We start from the raw sequence: 27823 nt of genomic DNA on the forward strand, positions 1-27823 counted from the left end.
GCTTTCAAATGAAAGATTGGTATCAAAGAGCACACCCAGGTTCCTCACTGACGACGAGGGCTTGACAGAGCACTCATCAAGTGTTAGACAGTATTCTCGGTTACTACTTGTGGAGCTTTTCTGTCCAATAATTAAAAATTCAGTTTTATCTGAATTAAGTTGCAGAAAATTACTATTCATCCAATTTTTTATATCAGCTATGCATTCTGTTAATCTTGTGAATTGGTAGGTTTCATCCGGGCGTGAGGAAATATAGAGCTGAGTATCGTCAGCATAACAATGAAAACTAACGCCATGTTTCCTAATGATATCTCCCAGTGGTAGCATATACAGGGTGAAAAGCAACGGTCCTAACACTGAGCCTTGCGGTACCCCATACTGAACTTGTGATCGGTGTGACATCTCTTCATTTACTGCTACAAACTGATAACGGTCAGATAAGTACGATTTAAACCATGCCAAAGCAGTTCCACTAACGCCAACATAATTTTCGAGTCTATTCAGAAGAATATTGTGATCGATAGTATCGAATGCAGCGCTAAGATCGAGTAACACTAATAGAGAGATACAACCACGATCAGATGATAAGAGTAAATCATTTGTAACTCTAATTAGAGCAGTCTCAGTGCTATGATACGGTCTAAATCCTGACTGGAAATCCTCACAAATACCATTTCTTTCTAAAAAAGAACATAATTGTGAAGACACGGCCTTTTCTAGTATTTTTGATAGAAACGGTAGATTCGAGATTGGCCTGTAATTGACTAATTCTTTAGGATCAAGTTGTGTTTTTTTAATAAGTGGTTTAATTATAGCCAACTTAAAAGTTTTCGGTACATATCCTAATGTCAAAGATGAATTAATGATATTAAGCAGAGGATCTATGACCTCTGGAAGTATCTCTTTTAATAGCCTAGTCGGTATAGGGTCAAGCATACATGTTGTTGATTTTGATGATTTTACAAGTTTAGCCAATTCTTCTCCTCCTATAGCAGTGAATGAGTGTAATTTTTCCTCAGTGACCCTACAATGCTCTGTCTGAAGTGATACTGTAATAGACGGCTGCATGGTTATAATTTTATTCCTAATATTATCAATCTTACTAGTAAAGAAGTTCATAAAGTCATTACTGCTGTGTTGTTTACAAACATCCGAAGCTGAAGCTTTATTTTTTGATAATTTAGCCACTGTATCGAATAAATACTTAGGGTTGTGTTTGTTTTCTTCTAAAAGAGATGAGAAGTAAGCAGATCTAGCAGTTTTTATGGCCTTTCTGTATGCAATCATGCTCTCTTTCCACAAGTTGCGAAAAACCTCTAGTTTTGTTTTCTTCCAGCTGCGCTCCATTTTTCTGGCTGCTGTTTTAAGGGCCCGAGTGTGCTCGTTGTACCACGGCGTTGGATTATTTGCTTTAATCTTCTTTAAGCGCCGGGGAGCAACTATGTCTAAAGTGCTAGTAAGGATAGAGTCCATAGTTTCGGTTGCAGCATCAAGTTCATCTTGGCTATCTGTAATGCTGAGGAGATGGAACTGATGAGGAAGATTATGTACAAAGCAATCTTTAGTCGCAGCGGTTATCGTCCTGCCATATTTGAAGCGAGGGGATGGCTTTGCAGCCTTAGGTAAATTAAGTATACATGATATTAGGTAATGATCTGAGATGTCATCGCTCTGCTGCAGAATTTTAACAGTATCAACATTTATTCCATGTGACATTATTAGATCTAAAGTATGATTAAGGCGATGAGTGGGTCCTGATACGTGTTGTCTAACTCCAATAGAGTTTAGAATGTCTCTAAATGCCAATCCCAATGCGTCTTTTTCATTGTCTACGTGGATATTAAAATCCCCAACAATTAGTACTTTATCTACAGCTAATACTAACTGTATGCATCGGTGCATCGCAACCGACCGCTCGACTGGAGGGATCCCCTCGTAACCCTTAGCTGCACCACCATCGAGAGTGGTGAGGATGGAGGAGTCAGTCGATCGCTGGCGTGCGCTGTACGGCGCTACCTAGGACTTCGTGAGCTCCTGATGCACTTCCGGGAAGAAAGGCACCGGGGCGGGACGCTGAGAACCAGCGCGACCCGTCCCGAGAAACCAATCATCCAGCCGCGAAGGTTCGGGACGTGGTGGAGGGTTCCACTCAAGCCCGACACTTGCGGCGGCCCGGGCAAGCATAGCCGTAAGTTCCGGGTCAGACTCGGGCAACGCTGTCACACCCGAAGGGGGCAACGCAGCCGAGTCTTCATCCTCGGAACCCATTAGCTCATCCCCCGATGCAGCAACCGACATCTGGTCCTCCGCCGGAGCCCCAAAAGAGACGACTGGCGCTCCACGTGGGAGGTCAGCGCGCCCTTCCGGAAGCTCCACCGGTACAGTGGAGGGGGGAGGGGCCCGAGGAGCCGTGAGACCCGTCGGGTTTACCCTGACCGACACCCTCAGGTCCCCACCAAGGTCATCAGCCAAAGTAGTAGCCCTCTGCTTTGCAGCTGGAGGACCACTAGATCGGGGGATGGACGATGGCGTTCCACCTCTTCTGAGGTATTGGAGACGGGACCGCAACACTGCAATGGACATATTCCCGCAATGGGAACATGTCTCATCCACGAACGCAGCCTCAGCGTGCTGTGCGCCCAGACACGAGAGACAACGAACGTGTCCGTCAAGCGGAGACAGAAATCGACCGCACCCAGAAACACACGGCTTGAATGACATCTTGAAAAAGACGCAGGGTCAAACCGTGTTGCTCTTTTGTGAATGGAAGTTGCTCTTTTAGTGCTGAAGCACTCAGGGAGATGACCGCGGCTCCACGCAGTTCGATAGTGCAAGCCTGCGTGAGCTCTCAGTGATGTGTGTGTAGCGCCCAGCGAACCAACTGTAATGTAGTGTAATGCAAGGAAACGCTCAGCGAACCAACAGCTCTTTGTACACTCAGTCACTGATGTGGACGGTCTCTCGCTGACGCGCCGTATCACCCGCACTGGCAAACTCTCGTTCACAGGAATTTGACTCGTAGTCAGAAAGCTCTTCGTAGAAACAGCAAATGAAACTGTTCGGCTCCGAAGTAGAAAGCGCTGATCTACCATTCCACTTCCTATTAATACCCGCGCTGCGGGGCGGAGCGTGGAATGCGTGATCGCATGCCAAATTTCATTGGCTCGTTGTTAGATGCTCGAAGTAGGATTGGTCTCTAAAGTAAGATCCCATTCGTCGGTTCAGTTCTGACGTACGTCGAACGTGACCGACTGAAAGGGAACTAATACCCTTCCTCTATAGGACAGCTGAGGTTGAATCCAATTCCATTTCTGAAGTTTCCCCAAAACTTTTTCTGCTATTCCATCCCAGTTTTTTTTCATGTATTGATCAGTACCAAAGAAGACTCCAAGTATTTTACAACCGTCTGTTTTCCACTGGCACATTTGAGGAAGATGAGGTGGACTTTCTTCTTGCCAATGGCCCAGAAGTAGTACATTGGTTTTATTCCAGTTCAACGGTGCTGAAGATGCTTTCTGATACAGGTCAAGACTCATTTTCAAGTGTTCAATATCTTCTTGAGATCGTATTATCACGGTCATCCGCATAAGCTATAAGGCTTACGTTAGTTACTTCTGAGATATCAGGATTAAGAACTGAAATGGCATGTAGATTTTTCCTCAAAAGTCTCAGCAAGGGCTTAAAACTTTCCTATAGCTCAAACAGCATGGCGCTAGCAACGCCAAGGTCATGGGTTCGATTCCCAGGGAAAGCAAGAATTGACAAAAATGTAAAATGTGTACCTTAAATGCAGTGTAAGTCGCTTTGGATAAAAGTGTCTGCCAAATGCATAAATGTAAATGTAAGGGCTCTATGGACAAGGTGTATAAAAGTCCAGAAAGGCTGCAGCCTTGTCAAACACCTCTGCACACTGGAAAAGTTCTTGTTAAAACTCCATTAATCTTCAACATACTGTATACATCAGTGTAAAGTAGCTGGATTTGTGAAATACATTTCTCTCCAAATCCAAAGGCAGTCAGAGTTTTAAAGAGGTAGTGATGGTCGACTCTGTCAAAAGCCTTCTCCTGGTCAAGTGACAGAAGTCCAACATCAAGCTCGTATATATGTCAGTAACTGTAGTAGATCACGCACCAGAGACAAGTTTTCAAAGATGGAGCGTTTTGGAACACAGTATGATTGATCTTCATGGACTATGGAACCCAAGCATTCTTTCATCCGATTCGGTAATGCCTTTAAAGAATCTTTTAGTCTGTGTTTAAAATTGAGATGGGGCGCCAGTTTTTTAAGGACCTTAAGTCACCTTTTTTAGGTAATAGAGTTATTACGGCTCTTCTGCAACTCAAAGGTAAAACTTTCAGTTTTTCACTTTCAGTAAAAACAGAACGTAAATCAGGTCCAATAAGTGACCAAAAAACTCAACAAAATTCAGATGTCAGACCGTCCAACCCTGGGGATCGTCCAGCAGACTGTTGTTCACAAGCTGTACTTAGTTCTTCAAATGACAGTGAATGTTTCAGTTCTTTCTTGTTGTCGTCATTTAATTTAGGGACATCATTAAGAATATGTTCCACAGCTTTAGGATCACAAGACTGAGCAGTGTAAAGTTTTTCGTAGATTGACAAGGCTTGTAAGATAATCTCCTCTTTATCCAACGTCTCTCTCTCCCATCAGGTAGTTTAAGATGATCGATTGCTTTTCTCTCTCGAACTTTCTTTTCCAAGGCAAAAAATAACTTTGAGGAAGTGTCCATGTTGTGAAGTTGAGCGATTCTTGCTTGAACTATTGCTCCTTGGTCTCTTTCTTCATACAGATTTTTTTAAAATAAATTTATTCTGTTCAAGCAGATCTTCACTTTTCCCATCTTCTTCACTTATGGAGCTACTTAACTTTAAAATGTCTTCTTCCAAAAGTTTTATCTTCTTTTTAGTTTCATTCGTATTATTTTTTGTATACTGTTGGCAGAAAGACTTCATCTGGATTTTTCCAATGTCCCACCATTGGCTTAAGGATTTAAACTGTGGCCTTCTCTCTCTCCAAGCTCTCCAGAAAAGAGTAAAAGAGTGCACAAAAGAGAGATCTTTTAACAGTCTATTATTAAAGTGCCAATAAGATTTATTATGAGTATTCAGTAGGGCTGGGATAAACGATTATTTTTTAAACGATTAATCTAGCGATTATTTTTTCGATGCATCGATTAATCTAACGATTCATTTTTCCTGTCCGATTCGGTTGCGATTCGATTCGATTACCGATTATCTCCCCATTAATTGCCTAATAGCAATTTCTACATTTTGATTTAATTATCTGAATGAAAAAACGAATTCCTTAACATTGCAATATATGTTTATTGCTCTTAAAATTCCAAAGTAAGACTATACAAGAGCAATGCATTCAATAAAACCTTAAAACATAAAGTAGGCTACACACACACACACACACACACACACACACACACACACACACACACACACACACACAAATAAATAAGTATTAACCTACAACAAAGAAACATATTATACGATTTTTCTATGTATGCAACTCAGCCTACAGGCTATGCCCATCGATTAAATATCAACAAGTTGGTTAATCAAATCCAGGGACACACTGCAAGCGTGAGCGTCTCGGCTGCGTGGCGTGTCCGTTTTTTTTCGGCTCCCATGTTAACAGGTTCTGCACACTGACTGTGACGCGCGGAAAACGCGTGCATGCTGGAAATAGAAGAGCGCTATTTTTCACGCGTGTTGGGAGCGTCTCCAGGCAAAATAGAATAGGAAAAGATGTTTATATATAATTTTGACACGAATACATATTATTAAATTACATTTTCATGTTTGAAAGTCTGTAGGTTTACATAAATGCAGATATAGGCCTAATTGTAATAATAAAAAACGACAATTATCGATTTTGAAATATTGCAACTGTCAATACAGAACGAAATATTCTGTAGCCTATTTTGCCGTCAATACCATAGATATGTGGCTACTCCCGACGTTTTCTTTGCTGTATCAGTAGGCTATTTATGTTTAACATTAGGAATAGGGCTTCCCTCCGCATCAATAGCAGCAGCAGCGCCGCGTCAGACACGCTTCTAGTGTCCAAAGGCAGAGAAAACGCCACGCAGCCCCGTGGCTGACCCGCAACAGAAACGCCACGCGCATCCGCGGCATGACAGTGAAAAAAGTTACATGTAGAGTGCATTACGGGCGCCAATATTCCGTTTAAAACCGGAATAGTCCTGGGATGAAACTGCTCACTTAGAGGATGGATACCCTCGGTCACATCAGCGCGATTAGACATTGAACATTTTAAATTTAAAACAGCTTATTATGTAGGTAACGTAGCCAATGTGTCCGATGCTTTCACTTGATGCAAACGTTTGTTTTTGTGATTAAAATACATCACATATTACCAAAACATCTGTCTTCCTGTGTGCAGAAATTTGTTTATGTAGCCGTGACAACAAAACGCGTGCGCGCATGCCTGTGATGCTCCGTGCGCATCGCGCGCCAACCCCATAGACTGGCCAACCCGCAAGCCTTGCACTTCTGAAAGTCTGAGGAGCCACTCGTGTTGCTACCATAGATATACATAATAAATAATATACTTAATTACATAATATACTTTATTATGTACATCTATGGTTGCTACTACTCTCCGGCGCCGCCATCTTTATTTTGAGTCTGACGAATCGACGCGCATATTTTGCGTCGACGTATTTTTTGCGTCGATGTCATCGATGACGTCGACGCGTTGTCCCAGCCCTAGTATTCAGTGTTGTGACCTTGACAGATATGTAGTGATGATCAGATCGGGGTGTGGGACTAATACTGCTGTTAAGAAAATACTGTCTATAGTTTTTTGAACATAGATTCTATCTAACCTGGCTCCAGATATAATTTTTGAACTCATCTTCAACCATGTGTATTGTTTTTCTTTAGGAAAGGATTCTCTCCACACGTCAACAAGTGCATGATATTTTAAAACATTTCTAAGCGCTTCTGATGATTTTGGGTGAGGCTCATCGTGATTCCGATCAACTGTATGATCAATAGTGCAATTAAAATCTCCGGCTACAATGATTACTCTTTCTTGGGGAATCCCACTAATCACTTCTTGTAATTTTCTAAAGCATTCAATTCTGTCAGATCCAACATTAAGGGGCGTAAACATTAATGAATGAAAAAGATAAACCTTGCAAAAAAATATCTACTTGCTGCATTCTACCAGGTATAATATCTATCATACTGAAATCCTGTCCTTAGAGTTTAACAGATATCAGAATAGCAACAGCACTGACATTTCTCCCATGGCTGAGAAAAACCTGCCCTTTCCACTCACTAAGCCATTCTGTCTGGTTATATTTATCAGTGTGAGTTTCCTGTAAAAAGATTATACCTGTCTTCTTTCAAGTTAAAAAATTAAAAAGAGCAAATCTTTTCCCTACACTACGGCATCCATTAACATTTAAGGATCCAATGTTCAAGGATGCCATAATTATTAACAGGGAAATATTAATGCAGCTGAGTACCATTATTGCAAGATTCATTTTAACCTGTTACACTATTTTATTGCTACGTTGGATCATCTTTTTTACTTTAGTCATAATTTTCTTGAGACAATATCGTTTTTGTCTATTGAATTCTTCAAGAGTTGCATTTGTTATTACATATCTAGCAGAGGCAAGAAAGCTGTTCAAATCTGGAAAAAACATTTCCATCTGGGGATTCCTGGTGCCTTTAGTTTTATCAAGGAAAATACTAATTTGTTTCGCAGAATATAATGGGGAGTTTGTATCACTTGATTCTAAAGATCCTGCTTGTGAACCGGTTTCTTCCATGTCAACAAAACTCCCTTCACTTCCATGATCTGAATTATCATCTGACAGAATATTATCTGCACTTACATTTGACCACTGACTAAATTTCCCTTCTTCAGATTCATTTTCATTTGTCACAATACTTTGTTCTTCTGTGTCTTTTACATTAACAGGTAAACAGGTATTTTCCCCACTTTTAGACTGAGAAACTGCGTTTTCTGACTGACATCAGAAATCTCATTTCTCTGTTCTGGTTGTTTGCCATCGTTTGTATTTTCCTCTCGGTTTTGAGGCTCTGAGTTTGTCTCTTCTCGCACATTATATATGTGAATCGTCGGAAGGACATGATGTGCTTTATGTCAGGATTTTTAAGTCCTAAAGGGATCATCTTGATTGGCGCAGTTTCTTTACCGTAACGCTGAAGTATTCCTTTCAAAGTTTCATCTTTTATGAATGGCGGTACATTTGAAATAACTACTTTTTTGGATGGACTAGATAACGGCAGTAATTGTAAAAACATATTGTTTACCTCAAGTCCTGTCTCGATTAATTCGTCAACCATCTCAACTTCAGCAAGAAAAACAACAAGTGCTATGTCATCCTGGCAGCTGATTTAATATTTAATCCACCAACCTTCCGACTGACGGCTAGCAGAACGTCTTCGATGTTCATGTTCTCCTGTGGCATGCACTTGAATCCGTGTTAAGGAGTTAGACGCGAAAAGGCGTCGTTTGACTCCATTATTACTCGCAACTAGGGTTGCCACCTTCAATACAGAAAAATAAGGGACGCCTGCCGCAGCGGTGGCCACACCCCTCGGGGCCACGATGACTACATGCAGCCCCGATGGTGTGCCAGTGCAGTGGTGGTATATCATAACTTAAAACATGTTTTCATAATTTGTATATATATTAAGATTGATCCTAATGGACATTATAATAGGATATCTGCTATTGAAATCAGTGTGAACAGATGCACTCAGTATAATACACAGCTATGACAATGAAAATCAAACTCAGCTGCTGTCACCTAGAGGGGAGTAGGAGAAGAAATCGCAGATTAAAGGGGGGGTGAAATGCTGTTTCATGCATACTGAGCTTTCCACTGTTAAAGACTTGGATTCCCATCCTAAACATAGACAAAGTTTCAAAAACTAATGTTGGACGTTTGATGGAGTATTTCTGTGTCAAAAATACTCCTTCCGGTTTCTCACAAGTTTCGGAGAGTTTTTTTCGAGTATGGGTCTATTTGACGTTAATAGAGCGGAAGGTCCTTGTATGGGCCGTACGGGCTCTTCTCCCGGTAGGGTGCGCGCGCGTGTGACTAGAGCACGCTGTAAACAGTCTCTCAGCTGCAGATCCAGTCGTCCGTGAACGGCCCCGCGCTCCACTTTATTCCTATGGGTGACGTCGAGCGACTTCAACTCTTCAGTACAGCATTCCGGGAAGGCAGCGCTGCATTTGAACCGATTTGAACGCAGAAATGACGGGAAGCTTGACAACATCGTTTCAGTTGCGTCTCAAAATGGATTTACACGCCACTGCTGTCACAGGACTTTACCAAATCATACCAAAGAAGTGTGTTTCTGACGGAGCGGTCCCAGCGATAAAGCTTCGACGGTGAGTTAACTTAAACTGCTTCAGATGTCTGTGCTGTCGGCTACCGTCACATGAGTAAACATCAGTAAACGACACGATCGCGTGCTTCGTCATTCAAATGCGCTAACGGTTACTCCATTGTTGTTCTCTGTATAACGTTACAGTATTCTGACGTGCAAAACCGTTTTGCTTGCTACTTCTAAGGTTTAGTCGCATACAATAGTCCATAAACCGAATCATGTCCTCATACACTGCAAGTAAACACACAGAAATGTGGAGAGGCCATTAAATACAGTAACTTACATACCACAGAGACGGACGTCCTGCTGCTGCTGCTTCTCCTGTTCAGTTTATTTCAGCCTCCGAATGATTCTGGATCATTATCTGTATTAGCTGAGATAGATGGGTTTCTCCACGCTTGAGGACGTCACCGCTTTGCGCGCTCGTCATTCTTTAGCTCCGCCCACACGATACGCCTCCAGGCGCTCGGTTTTTTCCGGAAAGACTCGGTACAGCCCATATTTCTTTTATAAATATGATAAAACTAAAGACTTTTCGGAGATATGAAGGATGCAATACTACTCTATAGGTACTCAAGATTGACATGAGATTGACAGACACTGAGTGTTTCACCCCCCCCTTTAACTCGAGTAATTTTATAGTGTTGTGAACAAAGATTCTGACTAAAATATTTGTCATTGTTTGCAGTAACACCATCCAAACAGTGAAACCACACCTAAATAACTGTTAATGATATAATATCTACAATCATTTCTTATTTTAATTAAACACTTAACAACATTTATATTTTTGGTAAGTTAAGTAAATATGTTTATGTATTATTCCGTTTTTATATAGTCTATTGTTAATTCTATAGTATTGGATGATGCAATTATTTAAATTTGTTAAGCATAACAAATAGTTGTTTATTTTATTCCTAAAAGGTCCTATTTTGATTAAATATGTATTAAATATATATATATCTTATCTCTTATTAAAGTAATGCTTGTGTCTGACTGTACAACTTAACCTTAATAAACAAATCATACCATAACATCATTAATGTAGCCTACATTATTAACATTATTTCTTAATAGGCAGCATATGAAATCTAACGTTATCAATCAAAAAATTATTTTGATATAGGGTATTTGGAGCTGCCTCCGCCATCGTTTCAAATGGATTCTGCCCATATAGAAAAGCACCGGCGAGGCGGGGTCCCCTCCTCTTCTGACTCTGATTGGCCGTGATTCACGCCCCGTGAACCTGAAACAAACCAATCAAACAAACCAAAGACGGCAGCGACCCATTTAGGGGCAGAATAGGACGTGTCTTCACACAATGCGGGTGGACCTATGTAAAATATGGGACAAATCGCGTCCCGTATTGCTTTGATACGTCAGAGAGAGAGAGAGAAGGACAGAGAGAGGTAGAGTGAGATTTAGATTGAACATGATTTTAAACAAAACAATAATATTATAATCTAAAAAGTTCATTGTTAGAAAAAAAACTCAAATGTGTTTTATTTTCCTAATGTTATTTTGTTTAATATAGCAATCAATAATGTATAATTCTGAGGATTTATTAGTGTCAAGAAATAATCTTCAAATACAAAATGTTCAAGAAAACCAATGTATTGGTCAAAATATATTCATTTTAAGTCAATTCATTTTCAAATTAATTTAGGGTCAATAGTCAAACATCCTTTGTTAATTAAAAACGTAATAAATGGATTTAAGTCACAGAAACCGCAACAATAATTTTAATATCAAGTAAGAGTAAGATTTGCTTCTAAATTTTATGGAAGTTTATTATAAACAGCCACTTTAAAAAAAAATCATGTGAAAGTTACTTTTAATACATTTTAATTATATCAGTAAATAATTAATTTAAAGACATATGCATCATATTTGATCTTTGATAACACGACCTTCTCCGATCATATCTATATGTGTACCGAGTTTCATACATCTACGTGCAAGTGTGTTAGATATATGGACCAAGTTTTCAGACCCCACTTAAGGGGGCGCTGACAAGCCCCTCTGCCAAGCATGGGTACTAGCTTCAGCCCGGCCCTGATGGCAAGGCAAGGCAAGGCAAGTTTATTTATATAGCACATTTCATACACAATGGCAATTTAAAGTGCTTCACATAGAAATGAATTAAAATAGGGATAAAAAAATGCATAAGAAAAAGAATAGAATGTAAAGAGAATTAAAAATAATAAAATGATAACCAAAGAAAAGAACAGGTAAACTAAAACAATTATAAAAATAATTTAAAAAAATGATGCATAGATAAGGTGCAATCAGTCGGACGTACAGTGGCTCAGAGCTCATTCAGTAAATGCACAGCTGAACAGATGTGTTTTGAGTCTGGATTTGAATGTGGCTACTGTTGGAGCACATCTGATCTGTTCAGGAAGCCGGTTCAGCTGCGGCTGGCATAATAGCTAAAGGCAGACTCTCCTTGCTTTGAGTGAACTCTTGGTATTTCTAACTGACTTGATCCTGCTGATCTGAGTGATCTGTTGGGTTTGTATTTAATCAGCATATCTGCGATGTATTGAGGTCCTAGGTCATTGAGAGATTTATAAACAAGTAGTAGAACTTTAAAATCGATCCTAGATGTAACTGGAAGCCAGTGTAAAGACCTGAGGACTGGTGTGATATGGTCATATTTTCTGGTTCTGCTCACAATCCTGGCAGCAGCGTTCTGTATGAGCTGCAGCTGTCTAATGGTATTTTTGGGAAGGCCGGTGAGAAGGCCGTTACAATAGTCCACCCTACTGGTGATGAAAGCATGAACCAGTTTCTCTAAGTCTTGCCTGGAGACAAAACATCTAATCCTTGCAATATTTTTCAGATGATAGTATGCTGATTTAGTTATTGCTCTGACATGACTACTGAAACTCAGGTCTGACTCCAAAATCACTCCAAGATTCCTGACTTGATTTTTTTTATCAGGCCTTTAGCCTCAAGATATGCGTTCACCTTGAGAATTTCATCTTTGTTTCCAAATGTAATGATTTCGGTTTGTCTTTGTTTAACTGAAGATAGTTTTGGCACATCCAGTTGTTAACTTCATCAATGCATTTGCACAGGGAGTCAATGGGGCTGTAGTCATTAGGTGATAGTGCTAAGTAGAGCTGGGTATCGTCAGCATAGCTGTGGTAAGCAATATTGTTCTTTTTCATTATTTGGCTCAGTGGTAGCATATAAAGGTTAAACAGGAGAGGTGCTAGAATTGACCCTTGTGGGACTTCGCATGTCATGGACGTCCACTCAGACTTATGGTCTCCTATACTCACATAATAACCTCTCCCTTCTAAGTATGATCTGAACCATCCCAGAAAGCCCGACCCAGTTTTCCAGCCTGTCTAGAAGTATGTTGTGGTCAACAGTGTCGAATGCAGCACTGAGGTCGAGTAAACCAGAATTGATGTTTTGCCTGTATCAGTATTTAAGCGAATATCATTTATAATCTTTATGAGCGCTGTCTCTGTGCTGTGATGCGGTCGGAAACCAGATTGATAATTGTCAAAGAATCCGTTTGAGTTTAAGAATTTGTTCAACTGATTGAAAACAACTTTTTCAATGATTTTGCCTATGAAGGGGAGATTTGAGATTGGTCTGTAGTTGCTCAGTATGGAGTTATCCAGATTTCTCTTTTTCAGAAGAGGCTTAACTATTGCAGTTTTAAGGGCAGTTGGAAAAGTCCCATAGAGAAGTGAGGAGTTCACCACTTTTAGGAGATCTGCTTCCAAACAGTTAAACACACTTTTGAAAAAAGAAGTGGGGAGTGCGTCAAGGGCGCAGGTTGATGTTTTAAGGTGCTGTACTGTGTCTTCTAAAATTTTACCGTGAATTGTTTCGAAAACAGACATAGTAATTTTCTGAGGTTTTGGTCTGATCTGTCTGACTCCAGCGCAACTCAAGGATGTGCTGATTGCCTTTCTGATATTTTTGATTTTCTCGGAGAAGTAGGAAGCAAACTCGCTGCATTTGCTGTCTGAGAGCATTTCTCTGGGAATGTGACTCGGGGGGTTTGTTAGTCTGTCTACAGTAGCAAAAAGAGTGCGCGTGTTGTTTATGTGTTTGTTTATAATATTTGAGAAGAAGGTCTGTCTAGCTTTGCCTAGTTCAACATTGAAAGCATGAAGGGTGTCTTTATAGATGTTATAATGGACTACAAGTTTTGTCTTCCGCCACATGCGTTCAGATTTTCTGCATTGTCTTTTCATTATTTGAACTGCTGTTGAGTTTCTCCATGGTGCCTTTTGTTTGCCACTCTTTTTCCTGACTTCCAGAGGAGCAATATCATCAATTACACTCTAAACTTTTGAGTTAAAGGAGTCAAGGAGAAAATCAACAGAGTCTGCAGATATGCTTGGTGTTAGAGATAAAGCCTTCATAAACAGCACATTAGTGTTCTCATTTAAAAATCTCTTTTTGACAGAGACAGATCTAGCTTCAATGGCAGGAGAGATTGATATATCAAAGAAAATACAGAAATGATCAGACAGTGCCACATCCTTAATAACAATTGATGAAATGTTTAGACCCTTACTGATAAGTAAATCTAGAGTGTGTCCACGATTGTGTGTGGGTCCATTTACATGCTGTGTCAAATCAAAAGTGTTAAGAACAGTCATGAGCTCTTTGGTTGTACTGGATTCAATATTATCTATGTGAATGTTAAAATCCCCAGCAATAGCAAAACAGTCAAACTCTGAGGAAATTATTGATAACAGTTCTGTAAATTCCCCAATAAAGGCTGGAGAGTACTTTGGAGGCCTGTAAACAATGATAAGCAGGATGCGTGGAGAACCTTTTAACACAATACCCAGATATTCTAGAGACAAATATTCACCAAATGAAACTTGCTTACATTGAAAGACATCTTTAAAAAGAGCAGCAACACCCCCACCTCTCCTAACAGCTCTGCAAACACTCATATTTAGCAGACGCTTTTATCCAAAGCGTCTGCTTGTTCTTAAGTGAACAGATGTTACATTAGTCTCAGTTTGACAGGTAACAGGCAGCAGATTATATTGGTTTGTTAAACGGCCTGACAAGGCCTTAGGCCTAGTCCACACGTACACGGGTATTTTTATTACCGGAGTTTTCCCCCCTCCGTTTTAAAAAACAATCGCGTCCACACAAGCACGGTTTTAAAAAAAATTATGTCCACATGAGAACGCAAAACTACGCTATGATTGGCTGCCTGATTTCCACATGGGTCCCATTCACTGCACCGATGCACATTGCACTGACTGAGGGATATGCCATGGGCTCAAGTGAAACACTTCCTACAAGTTCCTTTGCTTTGGACTCAGTGACAGGTAACCGTATACACAGGTACAGGGCCGAAGTGGACTGTAATAGCTTTACACACTTGCTTTACTATTTTGTATTAATGCATTCTGGCGCCTTTGTTCTGCAATACAACTGAACATGTATCTATATACGTGTGATAAGCGCTGTTAGTGGAGTCCACCGCATAGAATCGACTCACGTAAATCAAAAGGAGATGTGGAAAATCTGACGTCAAACAAAGGAGAGAACGGCGCGCACTTCAATTTAAAAAGCCGAAATCTCCGGTTTCACCATCTACACGACAACGCTGTAACCGGAGTTTCTAAAAATCTTCACCCTGGCCGGAGTTTTCAAAAAAGTCCGGTTTCAGTAACCGGATACAGCGTTTGCGTGTGGACGAACAGCCAAACCGCGTAGAAAAAGCTGCGGTTTTGAAAATACCCGTGTTCGTGTGGACAGGGCCTTAGACTTTCTTTCACGTAACAGAACAGAGATAGAGAAAGAGACAGGCAAGGTGGGTTCCCACTTGTTTTGTAAACATTTGATAAAGTTACTGTTATCATAGCGGGGACCCAAAACACATCACTGAGAGCTGGAATCAGATGTTTTGGGTTCACCTACAGATGGGGGATGGTGGCCACAGATTTGGATGTGTGTGCAAAGTTTCAAGAGTTATCGAACATGATAAGGGCCCCAAAAGTGCCTGAATAGTCGAAAAAACTAAATTATCCTAAAAAAAAAACAATAGGTCTCTGCGCCCTTTCAGGGCTTGGGCCCTAAAACGTAAATGTAAAACATTATAAAAACGAGTGATTTTTATACTTTTTAATTTAAAGTAACACTGTCCAACAGCTACACAGGTGAAGTTACAGGTGAAGTTACAGCTGATTTCCTGCCCATTCAATTTGAACAGACCTGCCAAAGTCACATTATGATTGGATGCTGGAGAATGTAGCGTGGCATGGGGACGTACTGACGTGCGATTAATCAACCTGTGTTCTATAACATGTATAACGGGTACATGAAGTATTCTAAAAGCAGTCTAAAAGCAACTCATGTAAACACCTTAATCAGAATATTGTCTTATTCAGAATAAGGTCAATAATTAGATTACTGCTGTCCATGTAAACGTAGTCACTGTCTACATGTATTTAAAAATAACCAGCAATTAGGACTTTATGCAGCCAGTACTAATTGTGATAGAAAACCAGCAAATTCTTTGATAAAGTCTGTAATGTGCCCTGGTGGCCTGTATACAGTAGCCAACACAAATGTCAGACGGGATTTATCATTTACACTACATAACGTTACATAAAGCACCAAAACTTCAAAGGAATTATATTTGAAACTAGACTTCTGAGTAATACTGAAGATATTATTATAAATTACAGCAACACCTCCCCCTTTACCTTTCAGACGTGGCTCATGTTTATAAGAATAATCTCGGGGGGTGCACTCATTTAAAGTAATGTAATCGTCAGGTTTTAGCCAGGTTTCTGTCAAGCACAGCACATCTAAGTTATGATCTATAATCATATCATTAACAATAAGCGCTTTTGGAGAAAGGGATCGAATATTCAGTAACCCGAGCTTTATCAATTGTTCATCCGTATTATATCTGTTTGTGGTGTGACAGGCAGCAGGGCGAGGGACCGCGAGAGTGGGCCGGTGATTAATGTTGACGAGTGCCAGCTGCATGACACACCGGTCTCGTCTCGCGGCCATGTGACGGGAGCATAAAAGGAGGAGCAAGGACAGCGGGAGAGAGGGCCAGGCCTGGACTTTATGTTATGTTTTGTTTATGTGTTAGTGGGCAGTCGTCCGTGAGGGGCTGCCCACATTTTATTTTGTGTGTTTGCGGGCAGTCGTCCGTGAGGGTTTTACTTTCGTTTTGTTTATTTATGTTGAATAAATGTTGTTGAACGTTCGCCGGTTCTCGCCTCCTTCCTTCCCATCTACGAACCGTGTTGCACTGTTGTTTATTTGTTGGTCATCAATTAAATTTTTACTGTTAAATGTTTTTTTAATGTTTTTTTTCTGTTTACTAATTCGGGAAAGGGACACAGTCTCTATGCGATAATATCTAGGTGAAAGAGTCTCTATGTGCTGGGATTTAGCTGACTTTGGTGACGTGAGACAGCTAGCAGACGGTTGGTTCAGCCAGTTTGTCTGCTTCCTGACCTGGGCCCCAGTGAGTCAAGGTTTAGCTCTAAGACTATGTGCCAAATTACTAGAGAGAAGAGCAGCACCAGCCCAGGAGGGATGAAAGCAGTCTATCTTCAACAGGTCAGGTCTGCCCCAAAACCTTTTCCAATTGTCTATGAACCCTATGTTATTTTGCAGACACCACTTAGACAACCAGCCATTGAGTGATGATAATCTGCTAACTATTTCATCACTCCTTTTAGCAGGGAGGGGACCAGAGAAAAATACTGCCATTGACATAGTACTTGCGAGTTTACACACCTCTTTAATGTTAACTTTGATGATCTCCGACTGGCGAAGTCGAACATCATTAGTGCCAACGTGAATAATAATCTTAGAGAATTTATGATTAGATTTAGCCAGCAGTTTTAAATTTGCTTTGATGTCAGGCGCTCTTGCTCCTGGTAAACATGTGACTATGGTGGCTGGTGTCTATATTTTCATATTCTGTGTAATAGAATCGCCAATAACTAAGGTACTTTCAACAGGATCCTTAGTGGGTACGTCACTGAGGGGGGAGAACCTGTTTGATGTTCTAATCGGAACGGAATCCAAAACTTACCACAGTTGTTTGATTGAGTCTATTTAAAGGGAGGGTGAAACACTCAGTTTCAGTCAATATCATGTCAATCTTGAGTACCTATAGAGTAGTATTGCATCCTTCATATCTCCGAAAATTCTTTAGTTTTATTATATTTATAAAATAAATATAGGCTGTACCGAGTCTTTCCGGAAAAACGGCTGGAGTGCCTGGAGGCCTATAGAGTGGGCGGAGCTAAATAATGACGAGCGCACACAAAGCGGTGACGTCCTCAAGCGTGGAGAAGAAAACATTACTCTAATAAACCATGTCTATCAATCAGATTCAACTAATACAGATATGATCCAGAATCAGATCCGGAGGCTGAAATAAGTTGAACAGGAGAAGCAACAACAGCAGGACGTCCGTCTCTGTGGTATGTACTGTATTTAGTGGCCTCTCAACATTTGTGACCCGTCACGGAAACCAGGGACACAAGTTGGCAGCTCTACTTTTGAGCAAAATGAGAAAGAAGCGTTTTTTGTTTTGTTTTTTTTAATATGATTTTTGCTTTTTTGCAGAATCTTTTAGTTGAAATCATAAAGAAGCCTCTCCGTGTTTGAGATGGCATTAATTGTATATATAAAAGTGTACATTTTGAGGTTGAATCGCCTTGTTTTATATGTGTGTATTTCCATACTGGCTTTTGTTATTGCCCCGCCCTCCAAGGGACGCGTGGCTAATTATTTATGCAGCGCACTGGCCGGCTATAGAGATGATCTGAGCGACAATGAAAGCAGCATAATAAGACTGAATAATACCCTAATCAGGGTTGCCATATTGGGCGGTTTCGCAATCTATTTTGCGGGCAAAAGTGGGTTTGGGCGGGTGGATAAAAATTGGGCTGGTTTTGGAACAGTGCGGAGGGTTTTTTGTAGCCAAAACACCGGCACTTCAGATCCTTCTTCCTGCGACCCTCTGTTCAACAGGCAGCAGTCTCACTCACTCACACACACACACACACTACAGCTCTGGCTTGGCTGACGTGCTTTGTCTAGAGATGGCCCACCGTGCACGAACGTTCTGCTTCTGCAAAGACTGACACATGTTGTCCAAATAATATGGTCAGCGTGATTTTCATGTAATGTTATTCATGCCTATGCATGTTTCATGTATTTTGAAATAATTGAAATGTTAAAGTGGGTTATTTTGTATATCCATATATCCACTCAAAAAAAACACTCATTGACCGCCTAAAAGTTGATCACATTATTTTCCGTGACAAGCTTATAGTTTAATAGCATAATAATCAGACTGCCTTTTCTTCTGGAATCAATAGAATGACTACGGACAGAGGCATAGAAAGTCTGTGTACTTTTTTGTTCATTAATTATTCTATTTCAGAATGAAAGATGTAATTTAAAAAAGGCTGCAGCTTGATTTTTTTGTTTAAAAGAAAAAAAAGCAGATATGGCTGTATTTTGTTTTCCAAATGTATTGTCATCAAATAATAGTATTAGAAGATTGGACGACATTTCCGAAATGTTTTTAATTTGTAGGCCTAATCATTATTTGTAAGTTTATTGTGTTTCATTTTACTGATCCTTTATCTGGAAATAATTGTACAAAAGAACATTTGTAAATTTACATTTTTTTATATGAATCTGTTCGTTTTTAGTTTATAAAAATGCAAAACGTAGCTAGTCTAATTTAAAAAACAAAAAATCCAAAAATAAGTTATTTTATTTTGTGCGCATATGGAATTTGTGTATAGCCTACATTTTGATATTAATTGTGTTATTCAAAGTAGTATTTAAAGATACAACAACCATTCCATTTAATTATTTTTTTTTTCCATGGTTAAAAACAAAAAATGAATGGACTGAAAAGTACCGTTGCATTCATTTCACTGAATGTTGTTTCTGAAATCAGATAGGCTAGTCGATACACGGGTAATTTTAAAGCTTGTAAATGATTTCAATGTATTTAAACGAGAAACAAGCAAAAAAAATGGGCAGGTTTTAGCCAACAGCACAGACATTTGAAGCAATTTTATTCACTGCCTGTTTCCAAAGCACGACCGTGAACCTTTATCGTTGGGACCACTCCGTCAAAAACACACTTCTTTGGTAACATTGTTGATTTCGTGACAGCAGTGACCGTGGAGATCCACTTTTCTGACACGACTGAAGCGTGATGTTGTGATGCTTCCCGTCATCTCTGCGTTGCACAGACGAATGGATCTACACCCATAGGAATAAAGTGGAGCGCGGCGCGACAGAAGTGTTGCACGGACGAGTGGATCTGCAGCTGAGAGCAGTTCTTTATGGGCGGCGTGCATCTAGTCACGCGCGCGTGCACCCTTCCGGGAGAAGAGCCCGTACGGCCCATACAAGGACCTTCCGCTCTATTAATGTCAAGCTGACCCATACTCGAAAAAAACTGAGAAACCGGAAGGAGTATTTATGACACAGAAATACTCCATCAAATGTCCAACTTAGTGTTTGAAACTTTGTCTATGTTTAGGATGGGAATCCAAGTCTTTAAAGGGTCATGAAACCTCAAAACACTTTTTTTGAGATGTAAACAGATATGTATAGGCTGTACATCATTGAAAACACTAAGGGTACTCATTAATGGTATTCATATGAGAAAATAGTTATTTTTGCATTTTTCAGAGCGATTTCTGTCTTCCGGTTTGAAAAGCTGAGTCGGAGCAACGTCACAAATGCTGACGTCAGCGTGTGCTTTCGGCCCGAGTATGGGGTGCTGGGGACATGCTGACGTCGACCGCTCCGAGCGATTCTCGATATATATTCATGACATAAAGCTAATTCAGTCCAATCCCTGCGCTGTAGTATGCATACAAGATAATTTAGTTAATATGCATGAGACAGTCACTTCTGTCATCATTATTGTAGAGATATGGTGGGGAAGTTTTGGAAGCAGCGTCTGGAAAAGTCACGGAGGAAAGCTAGGCGTTGTGCTGATACGAAGTAACGTAAGGGCGCTGAGCGAGCTGTAACCGGCGCCGTCTGTGGAAGCCTTTGCTACAAAGGCTCGGTAAAGTAAAATTCACCTGAGGAATCGCATGCCGATCCTGCAAGCGTTGACTATCTAATTTATGTCAGGAGTGCAAAATAACCGATCTGTAATCTGTAGGCTAATGAACAAAAGCCACGTCCTCTCCGTTTTATGCACTAAACCGCATGTGTTCGGGCTCTTAGTGAAACAGTGTGCTGCATATTTGGACAGATATAGATTTAGCTGCCGAGTGATAGACAGCGCGGATCGTCACGGCAACCCAGCGCGCGTCGCTCTGTGCTTCAGATGCGCGGTCGAGACTAGCCTCAAACACCTTCGCTTTTACCCCGATCTAGAATTACAAATCTCTGTCGCATCGCATGTTGGGTGGTTCACGTTCTCTTATCACGTCGGCACGTTGTTCATCTTGCCAAACAGCGTGCATATTTGGACAAATATAGTTTTATCATGTTTGCAAAACATTTCGTCATGCAGAATACATTTACTTTCATTTCTCACTGAATTATGCTGGTTTGAAGAGCTGAATGATTTGCGATCTCTGCTGCACGCCACTCATAGCTCTCTCAATCGCTATACTCATCCCTCATTTAATCTCACTGTGGTAGCCAACTGCTGCTGTTGGTATCGCTAATCTTAATGCACATAATGACACTCCCCTATTTATGCAAACCATTCCCTCTTTCCACACAATACCATCCCACCTTTTCACAGTCGACCACTCCCCTTTTAACAAGCCTTTTCAAATCGAAGGTGTGAAAAAAACACCGCCTCGGCAGGGGGGGTTTCATGACCCTTTAACAGTTTAAAAAGCTCAGTTTGCATGAAACAGCATTTCACCCCCCCCCCCCCTTTAATCCATGCTCCAGACCAAAAACAATCTGTAATTAAACAGCATCTCAGTTCCTTGGACTCAACCGTTCAGTTGAGCCTAAGAAACCTTGGTGTTCGGATCGACCAATCAATGTCTCTGGATGGTCATTCAGGCAGTTGATCAGAAACTGTTTTTATTATTTTAGAAATATCTCTAAACTGAGGACATTGTTGACCAAAGTTACAATGGTGTTGATTGTTCATGCTTTCATTTCTTTGCGTTTAGATTACTGTAATTCGCTTTTTACTTACTTTAACAAATCTTCTCTGAGAGTCATCCAAATGGAGATGACTCAAATGTAAAATGCTGCAGCCATCTGTGTGCGTGCGTCTAAACCATTCCCCCTTTAGAATATTTTTAAAAATATATTTAAAACGTCTGATCTGTGACAAGCAAGTATTGTTGGTGAATTTTATTTATTATTATTTAGTGATGAGTTTAGTCAAACATTATTCTTCCTGATACCGTTTGTTTTGCCTCTTTTGTTTTAAGCAATTATGTGTTTTGTTTACACTGTAATAATAACCACAACTTACCTAAAATTCCAAGTCAAATTGCCCAGCTAAAGGAAATACTGATCACCATAATGGTGACCAAACTATTTCTATAAAAAATTCAAATCTAAACCGGTTAATTCTCAATAAGAGCTTCTATAGACGTCTTTCAGGGTTGGAGCCAAACTCTGCAGGACAGCGGCTCACTAGGACCGAACCTAGAAAAACAATGGTATAATTGTACCCTAAGGACCAAATTGTGTACCTTTAAAGGTACATTTATTTGTTTTGTTCCCCAAAGAACAAAATTGTACCTCCACTGTACCTTTTTTCTGAGAGTGTGTATATTATAAATATTCTAAGTATAAATCACCATTTTTTTGTTCTTTACTGCAGCCTTGGCATCAGAGCCCATTGAAGTGGCAGCTCTAGGAAGACCTCTGTTTCCTGGTATGCTGTATGACTGCCGCAAGGATACCTTCATTCCAGGTGCTTTACCAACCTAAAATAAAATTATATAAATGAAGGTTTATGTCCCCTCTTCACCAAATGTTGGCTCACTAGTACTTGTGTTACAACACAATAAAACCTGCATTAATCTTCACCAGTACATTGCGTCCTCATACAGGACTGTTAAAGTCATTTCTCATTTCAGGTGTTACTCTGTGGGATAAGAAGTCACTGAGAGAAGATTTGGACAGCCGTGTACAGCACAAGACAGATTTTGACTTCAGTAGCTCTGACTCTCTCTCTAGTAAGGCCAGTCTTCTGGATGTAAGTGCTTCCCTGAAGGCCAGCTTCTTAGGAGGGCTGGTGGAGGTGGGAGGATCTGCCAAGTATCTGCGAGACACCAAATCCTCAAACCAACAGTCCAGAGTAACAATGCATTACAGTGAAACCTCCAGATTCGAACAGCTCACTATGACCCATCTGGGCCAGATCACCTACCCTCAGGTGTTTGACCAGAAAACTGCTACTCATGTGGTCACGGCTGTACTGTACGGAGCTCAGGCCTTCATGGTGTTTGATCGGAGATTTTCAGAAGAAGAACAAAAGCAGGAGATTGAGGGAAAACTGAATGTCATGGTCAAGAAGATCCCTCTGTTTTCTATTGAGGGACAAGGAGCTTTAGAAATGACAGATAGTGATAAGAAAATGGCTGATAGTGTTGATTGCAGATTTCATGGTGACTTCCACCTTCATCAGAACCCCACCACTTACACAGAGGCCGTAGATGTGTTCAAAAAGCTCCCCACTATCCTGAAGGAGAATCCACAGAATGCAGTTCCAATCAAAGTCTGGCTCTATCCTCTTTCTCTACTAGATTCAAGAGCTGCAAAGCTGGAGAGAGAAATCACCACACGTCTGGTTACCAACATTGAAGATATAATGGAGGGGCTGGGAGAAGTAGAGAGAACATACAACGACCTGTCTAGAAAAACACTGGTGAATGTTTTCAATGATATTAAAGAGAGGCTGCAGTCATTTCAGAGCTCATTCAGCATTTACAAGACAATGCTCCTGAAAGCAGTGGCCAGGGTCTTACCTGCTATACGAGGAGGAGAGATGGAGGAGAAGTCGCTAGAAGACATTCAGAAGATCCACTACAGCTCCCCTTTTAAAGCGGACAGGCTTAACCAGTGGTTAGATGGTGCAAAGTCTGAACTTGACCTCTTGAGTTCTCACACCAAGATGCTGGAGGGAATCCCAACTGAGGACTCGGATCGTCTCAACAACATCTTCTTTAATCTTAATATTGATGTTGTGGTGTGCTTGACCTTCACATCTCTGAAGTATGAAGACCTGTATATTTCAACCCTGAAGGAGTTTCTGGAATCTGACAAGTTTAAAGTGCTAGATGGGGAACAAACCATGGTTTCTGTTGCATCTGTTAGAAAGTGGTTCAATGATCCTGCTATCATCTCAAAGATGAGAGAGACCTTAATTCTTTTCAAAAGTTTTTCAGAGGCTAATAAAGATGAAAATAGATACAGATTCATTTTGTCGGCCATCTCCGATCCATCCAGTCCAGGCTCGTCCATTCGTCTGTATGAAAAAGGGCAGCTGACAGACACTCAGTTCCAGCCCGTGTCGAAGCCTCCGCCACCAGAAGCGAAGGAGACCCTGAAGCGCAGTGTGTCCCTGAAACTGCAGAAGTCCCCAACTGGAGAAACTGTGCAGTACAGAGTGGAGTACCGGCAGGTGAATGGGGAACAGTGGCATGTCATAAACACACCTGATGAAGTCTTTACCCTGAGTTTGGAGTTTGGAAAGCAGTACTTGATCCGCTACAGGGTAGTGGGTAAAGTGGGAGTGAGTGAGGCCAGTGACACTATCGGCCCCATACCGTCTCAGGGTAAGTGCCATATTCATATTCATATTCACATTCACATTTATTTATTTTTAATTTTTTAAAAAAAAAATCATCTTTATCTTTAAAAAAATATTTGCTTCATTCACACAATCAATGTTTGTATTGACAACCTTATTACCTAAAGGTGTGGCTTTTGTGTCAGAGCAATAATCAAAAACTCATTGGCCCTCATTTATCAATCTTGCGTAGAAACGGCCGTATATGTTGGCGTAAGATTATGCTTACACTCCTCTTACCGTCTGATTTATGAAGCTGTGCGCACCTCTGCAATCCAGGTGTACGCAATACCTGCCCTTGATAAATGCCACAGCTGAAAACGGATGTCATTAGAATAACACGCCCCTATATATTCAAGTCTTCGCCTCCCCCACGCCCTCATTTTACACCATGGACACACGGAAGACGGCAAAGAAGCGAAACTTCTCCGACGTGGAGATCGGGCACTGATTAGGACATAAGTCAATGGCCTGACTCCCTGATCAGTGCCCTGACTACTGAACTAGTGAGATGATTGAGACGAGCCCATAAAGAGACGATCACCAGAAAAGTGGAAAAAAACGAAACTGTTTTATTTGGGAGTTTAAAGAGTGGGATTAAAGGTGCTCACAAAAACAAAATATGGACCCAAATTATGAGTACTGTTAATAGTGTGGAGGTTGAGAAGTGCACTCCAACAGTTTAAATAGCTGTCTGGATGATAAATTACCATCACAATGCATTATTTTACAGCACATTTTGAAACAATTAGCATTTAATTTCGTATCACGGCACATGTATTGGGATGTAAGATATGATGATGATGTGATGTGGAGTACCATTCATTCACATTATTACATGGCTCTGTGAAATACTTGATTCTGATTGGTCAATCGTGCATTCCAGCGGTATGTTATTTCCAGATAACACCTGTTCATCCGGGTACTACAAGTTATCTTGACCGGTACTGCTTCTATGCTTAACGCTGGCACCATCTTGTGGCTGTTAAATACTTAAACAGCCGTGGGTTACAATGGAAGACTTCAAGGCGGGGTTCCTTTATAAAGTTTTAAATATGGATATTTTTTTCTTACACAAACGCATCGATTCGAATCAGAAGGCTCTATTAACCCATCGGAGCCGTGTGGAGCACGTTATTTGGCAGACAGCTGCATTTTTTTATGGACTTCAAAAACAGCTAACGTTACAACTACTGCTGGGATTAACGTTAGCCTGGACTTTTTAAATATAACTCCGATTGTATTTGTCTGAAAGAAGAATGTCATATACACCTATAATGACCTGAGGAGGAGTAAATCATTGCTTTCGTTTTAGGGTGAACTAACCCTTTCAGCATTAATTTTCAACATTTAGCAGCAATAGACAAAGGCTTAAGCCTTGTTTTTCTTTGCGGAAGCTTTGCGGAAGAAAATATTTAATCTCAAGACAATGTTTTGTGTCTAATTTAGTAGCCATGTGTCTAGTAGCCATGTAATTTTGTGTCTAATGGCCATGTAATAAGCGGGATAATGTCCACCTAGCCGGTTGTTATCGCAGAATAAACCCCTTCAGAGTGATGCTCCGCTTCGCGTCGGGGTCCTGATCACTCTGAAGGGGTTTATTCTGTGATAACAACTAGCTGGGTGGACATTATCCCTTACTTAATAATTGCATGACAATTTGTAAGATACTTATTATTATGAGGATGATGATGTCGCTTATTGTTATCAGTCTGAATTATTTTCAGTCCCAGAACCGTCAGGTAAAGCGCACAGACTCAACTGGAGGAATACATACAAATCAAATGCTTTGGTATAGTCACACAAATTAAACATTGAAGTCCATGTTCCACAAAAATAAACACTGAAGTTTATAATTACTATGTTGTTGTTGATGCTGGAAATTTGGTGTACGCACTTTTGATAAATAAGGGCCATTATGATTATCCTTTATGATTAATTATGAATATTTTAATCAGTTAAATAGATTAACTTGATGTGGCCACATTATAATCATTTACATTTACATTTATGCATTTAGCAGACGCTTTTATCCAAAGCGACTTACAACTCAGGAGAACAGGAAGTGATCCGTCAAGAAGAGGCAACGAAACACAAAAAGTGCCCTAAATACCAAGATTTGTACACTGCTCAGAGTAGCAAAGACCAGAAAAGGAAAGAAGAAAGGAGAAATAGAGGGGGAAAGAGTTTTTTATTTTATTTTTTATTTTTTAATGAAAGATTAAGTGCTCATGGAAGAGATGAGTTTTTACCTGTCTTTTGAATGAAGCGAGTGATTCTGTTGTGCGTATGGAGGACGGAAGATCGTTCCACCAACCAGGAACAATGAAAGAAAAAGTTCTAGAGAGGGATTTCATGCCTCTCTGTGATGGTACCACAAGCCTTCGCTCATTAGCTGAGCAAAGGCTTCTGGTGGGTGTGTTGACTCGTAGGAGTGAGTCGAAGGCTTCTGCTGGCTGTGTAGACTCGTAGGAGTGAGTCGAAGTATGCGGGTGCTGCGCTTGTGGAAGATCCATGAGCAAGAGTCAGAGCTTTGAATTTGATCCGGGCAGCGAGTGGTAGCCAATGCAGAGAGATGAATAGAGGTGTGACATGAGCCCTTTTGGGCTCATTGAATACAAGACGTGCCACAGCGTTCTGGATCATTTGCAGCGGTTTGATTGCACAAGATGGAAGTCCAGCCAGAAGCGCATTGCAATAGTCAAGTCTAGAAATGACCAGGGCTTGGACAAGAAGCTGTGTTGCATGCTCCGTAAGGAACGGTCTGATTTTCCTGATGTTGTGCAATGCAAACCTGCATGACCGCGCCGTCTTCGAGATGTGGTCTTTGAAGGACAGCTGGTCATCAAAGATTACTCCAAGATTTCTGACCGACCCTGAAGGAGTAATCAAAGATGAACCTAGCTGGATGGTAAAATCGTGTTGTATGGTGGGGTTAGCAGGGAAAACAAGCAGCTCAGTCTTTGCTAGATTGAGCTGCAGGTGATATTTTTTCATCCATGCCGAGATGTCCGCCAGACAGCTTGATATTCGGGCAGCTACTGTGGGATCATCTGGTTGAAATGAGAGGTAGAGCTGTGTGTCATCAGCATAGCAATGATATGAGAGACCATGTGCCTGAATGATGGGTCTCAGTGATGTAGTGTAAATGGAGAAGAGGAGAGGTCCAATCACTGAGCCCTGAGGAACCCCCGTGGTCAGTTGATGTGTTTTGGATACCTCTCCTCTCCAGGCAACCTTAAAAGACCTACCTGTGAGATAGGACTCAAACCAGTGGAGAGGAGTCCCTGTGATGCCCAGTGATGAGAGGGTGGACAGAAGAATCTGATGATTCACAGTGTCAAAGGCAGCAGACAGATCAAGGAGGATGAGGACTGATGATTTGGATGCAGCTTTAGCCAGCCGCAGGGCTTCAGTAACTGACAGTAATGCCGTCTCAGTTGAGTGGCCCTTTTTTTTTAAGCCTGCCTGGTTTACGTCCAGTTGATTAGACTGTGAGAGGAAAGATGAGACCTGGTTGAAAACAACTCTTTCAAGTGTTTTCGCAATGAATGGTAGGAGAGAAACAGGTCTGTAGTTCTCTACA

General features: G+C 40.8%; 1 protein-coding gene across 1 annotated transcript in view; it reads left to right on the forward strand.

Moving 5' to 3' along the window:
* The window catches only part of LOC137079105 (neoverrucotoxin subunit alpha-like), a 98125-nt gene that overhangs the window by 65177 nt on the left and 5125 nt on the right, over nucleotides 1-27823 (forward strand). The window contains exons 4-5 of the mRNA XM_067447069.1: nucleotides 22264-22356; nucleotides 22523-24223. Coding sequence (XP_067303170.1) covers nucleotides 22264-22356; nucleotides 22523-24223 — 1794 coding nt within the window. The remainder of the gene's footprint in view (nucleotides 1-22263; nucleotides 22357-22522; nucleotides 24224-27823) is intronic.

The sequence above is a fragment of the Pseudorasbora parva genome, chromosome 6 (genome assembly GCF_024679245.1).
Source record: "Pseudorasbora parva isolate DD20220531a chromosome 6, ASM2467924v1, whole genome shotgun sequence".
Taxonomy (NCBI): Eukaryota; Metazoa; Chordata; class Actinopteri; order Cypriniformes; family Gobionidae; genus Pseudorasbora; species Pseudorasbora parva.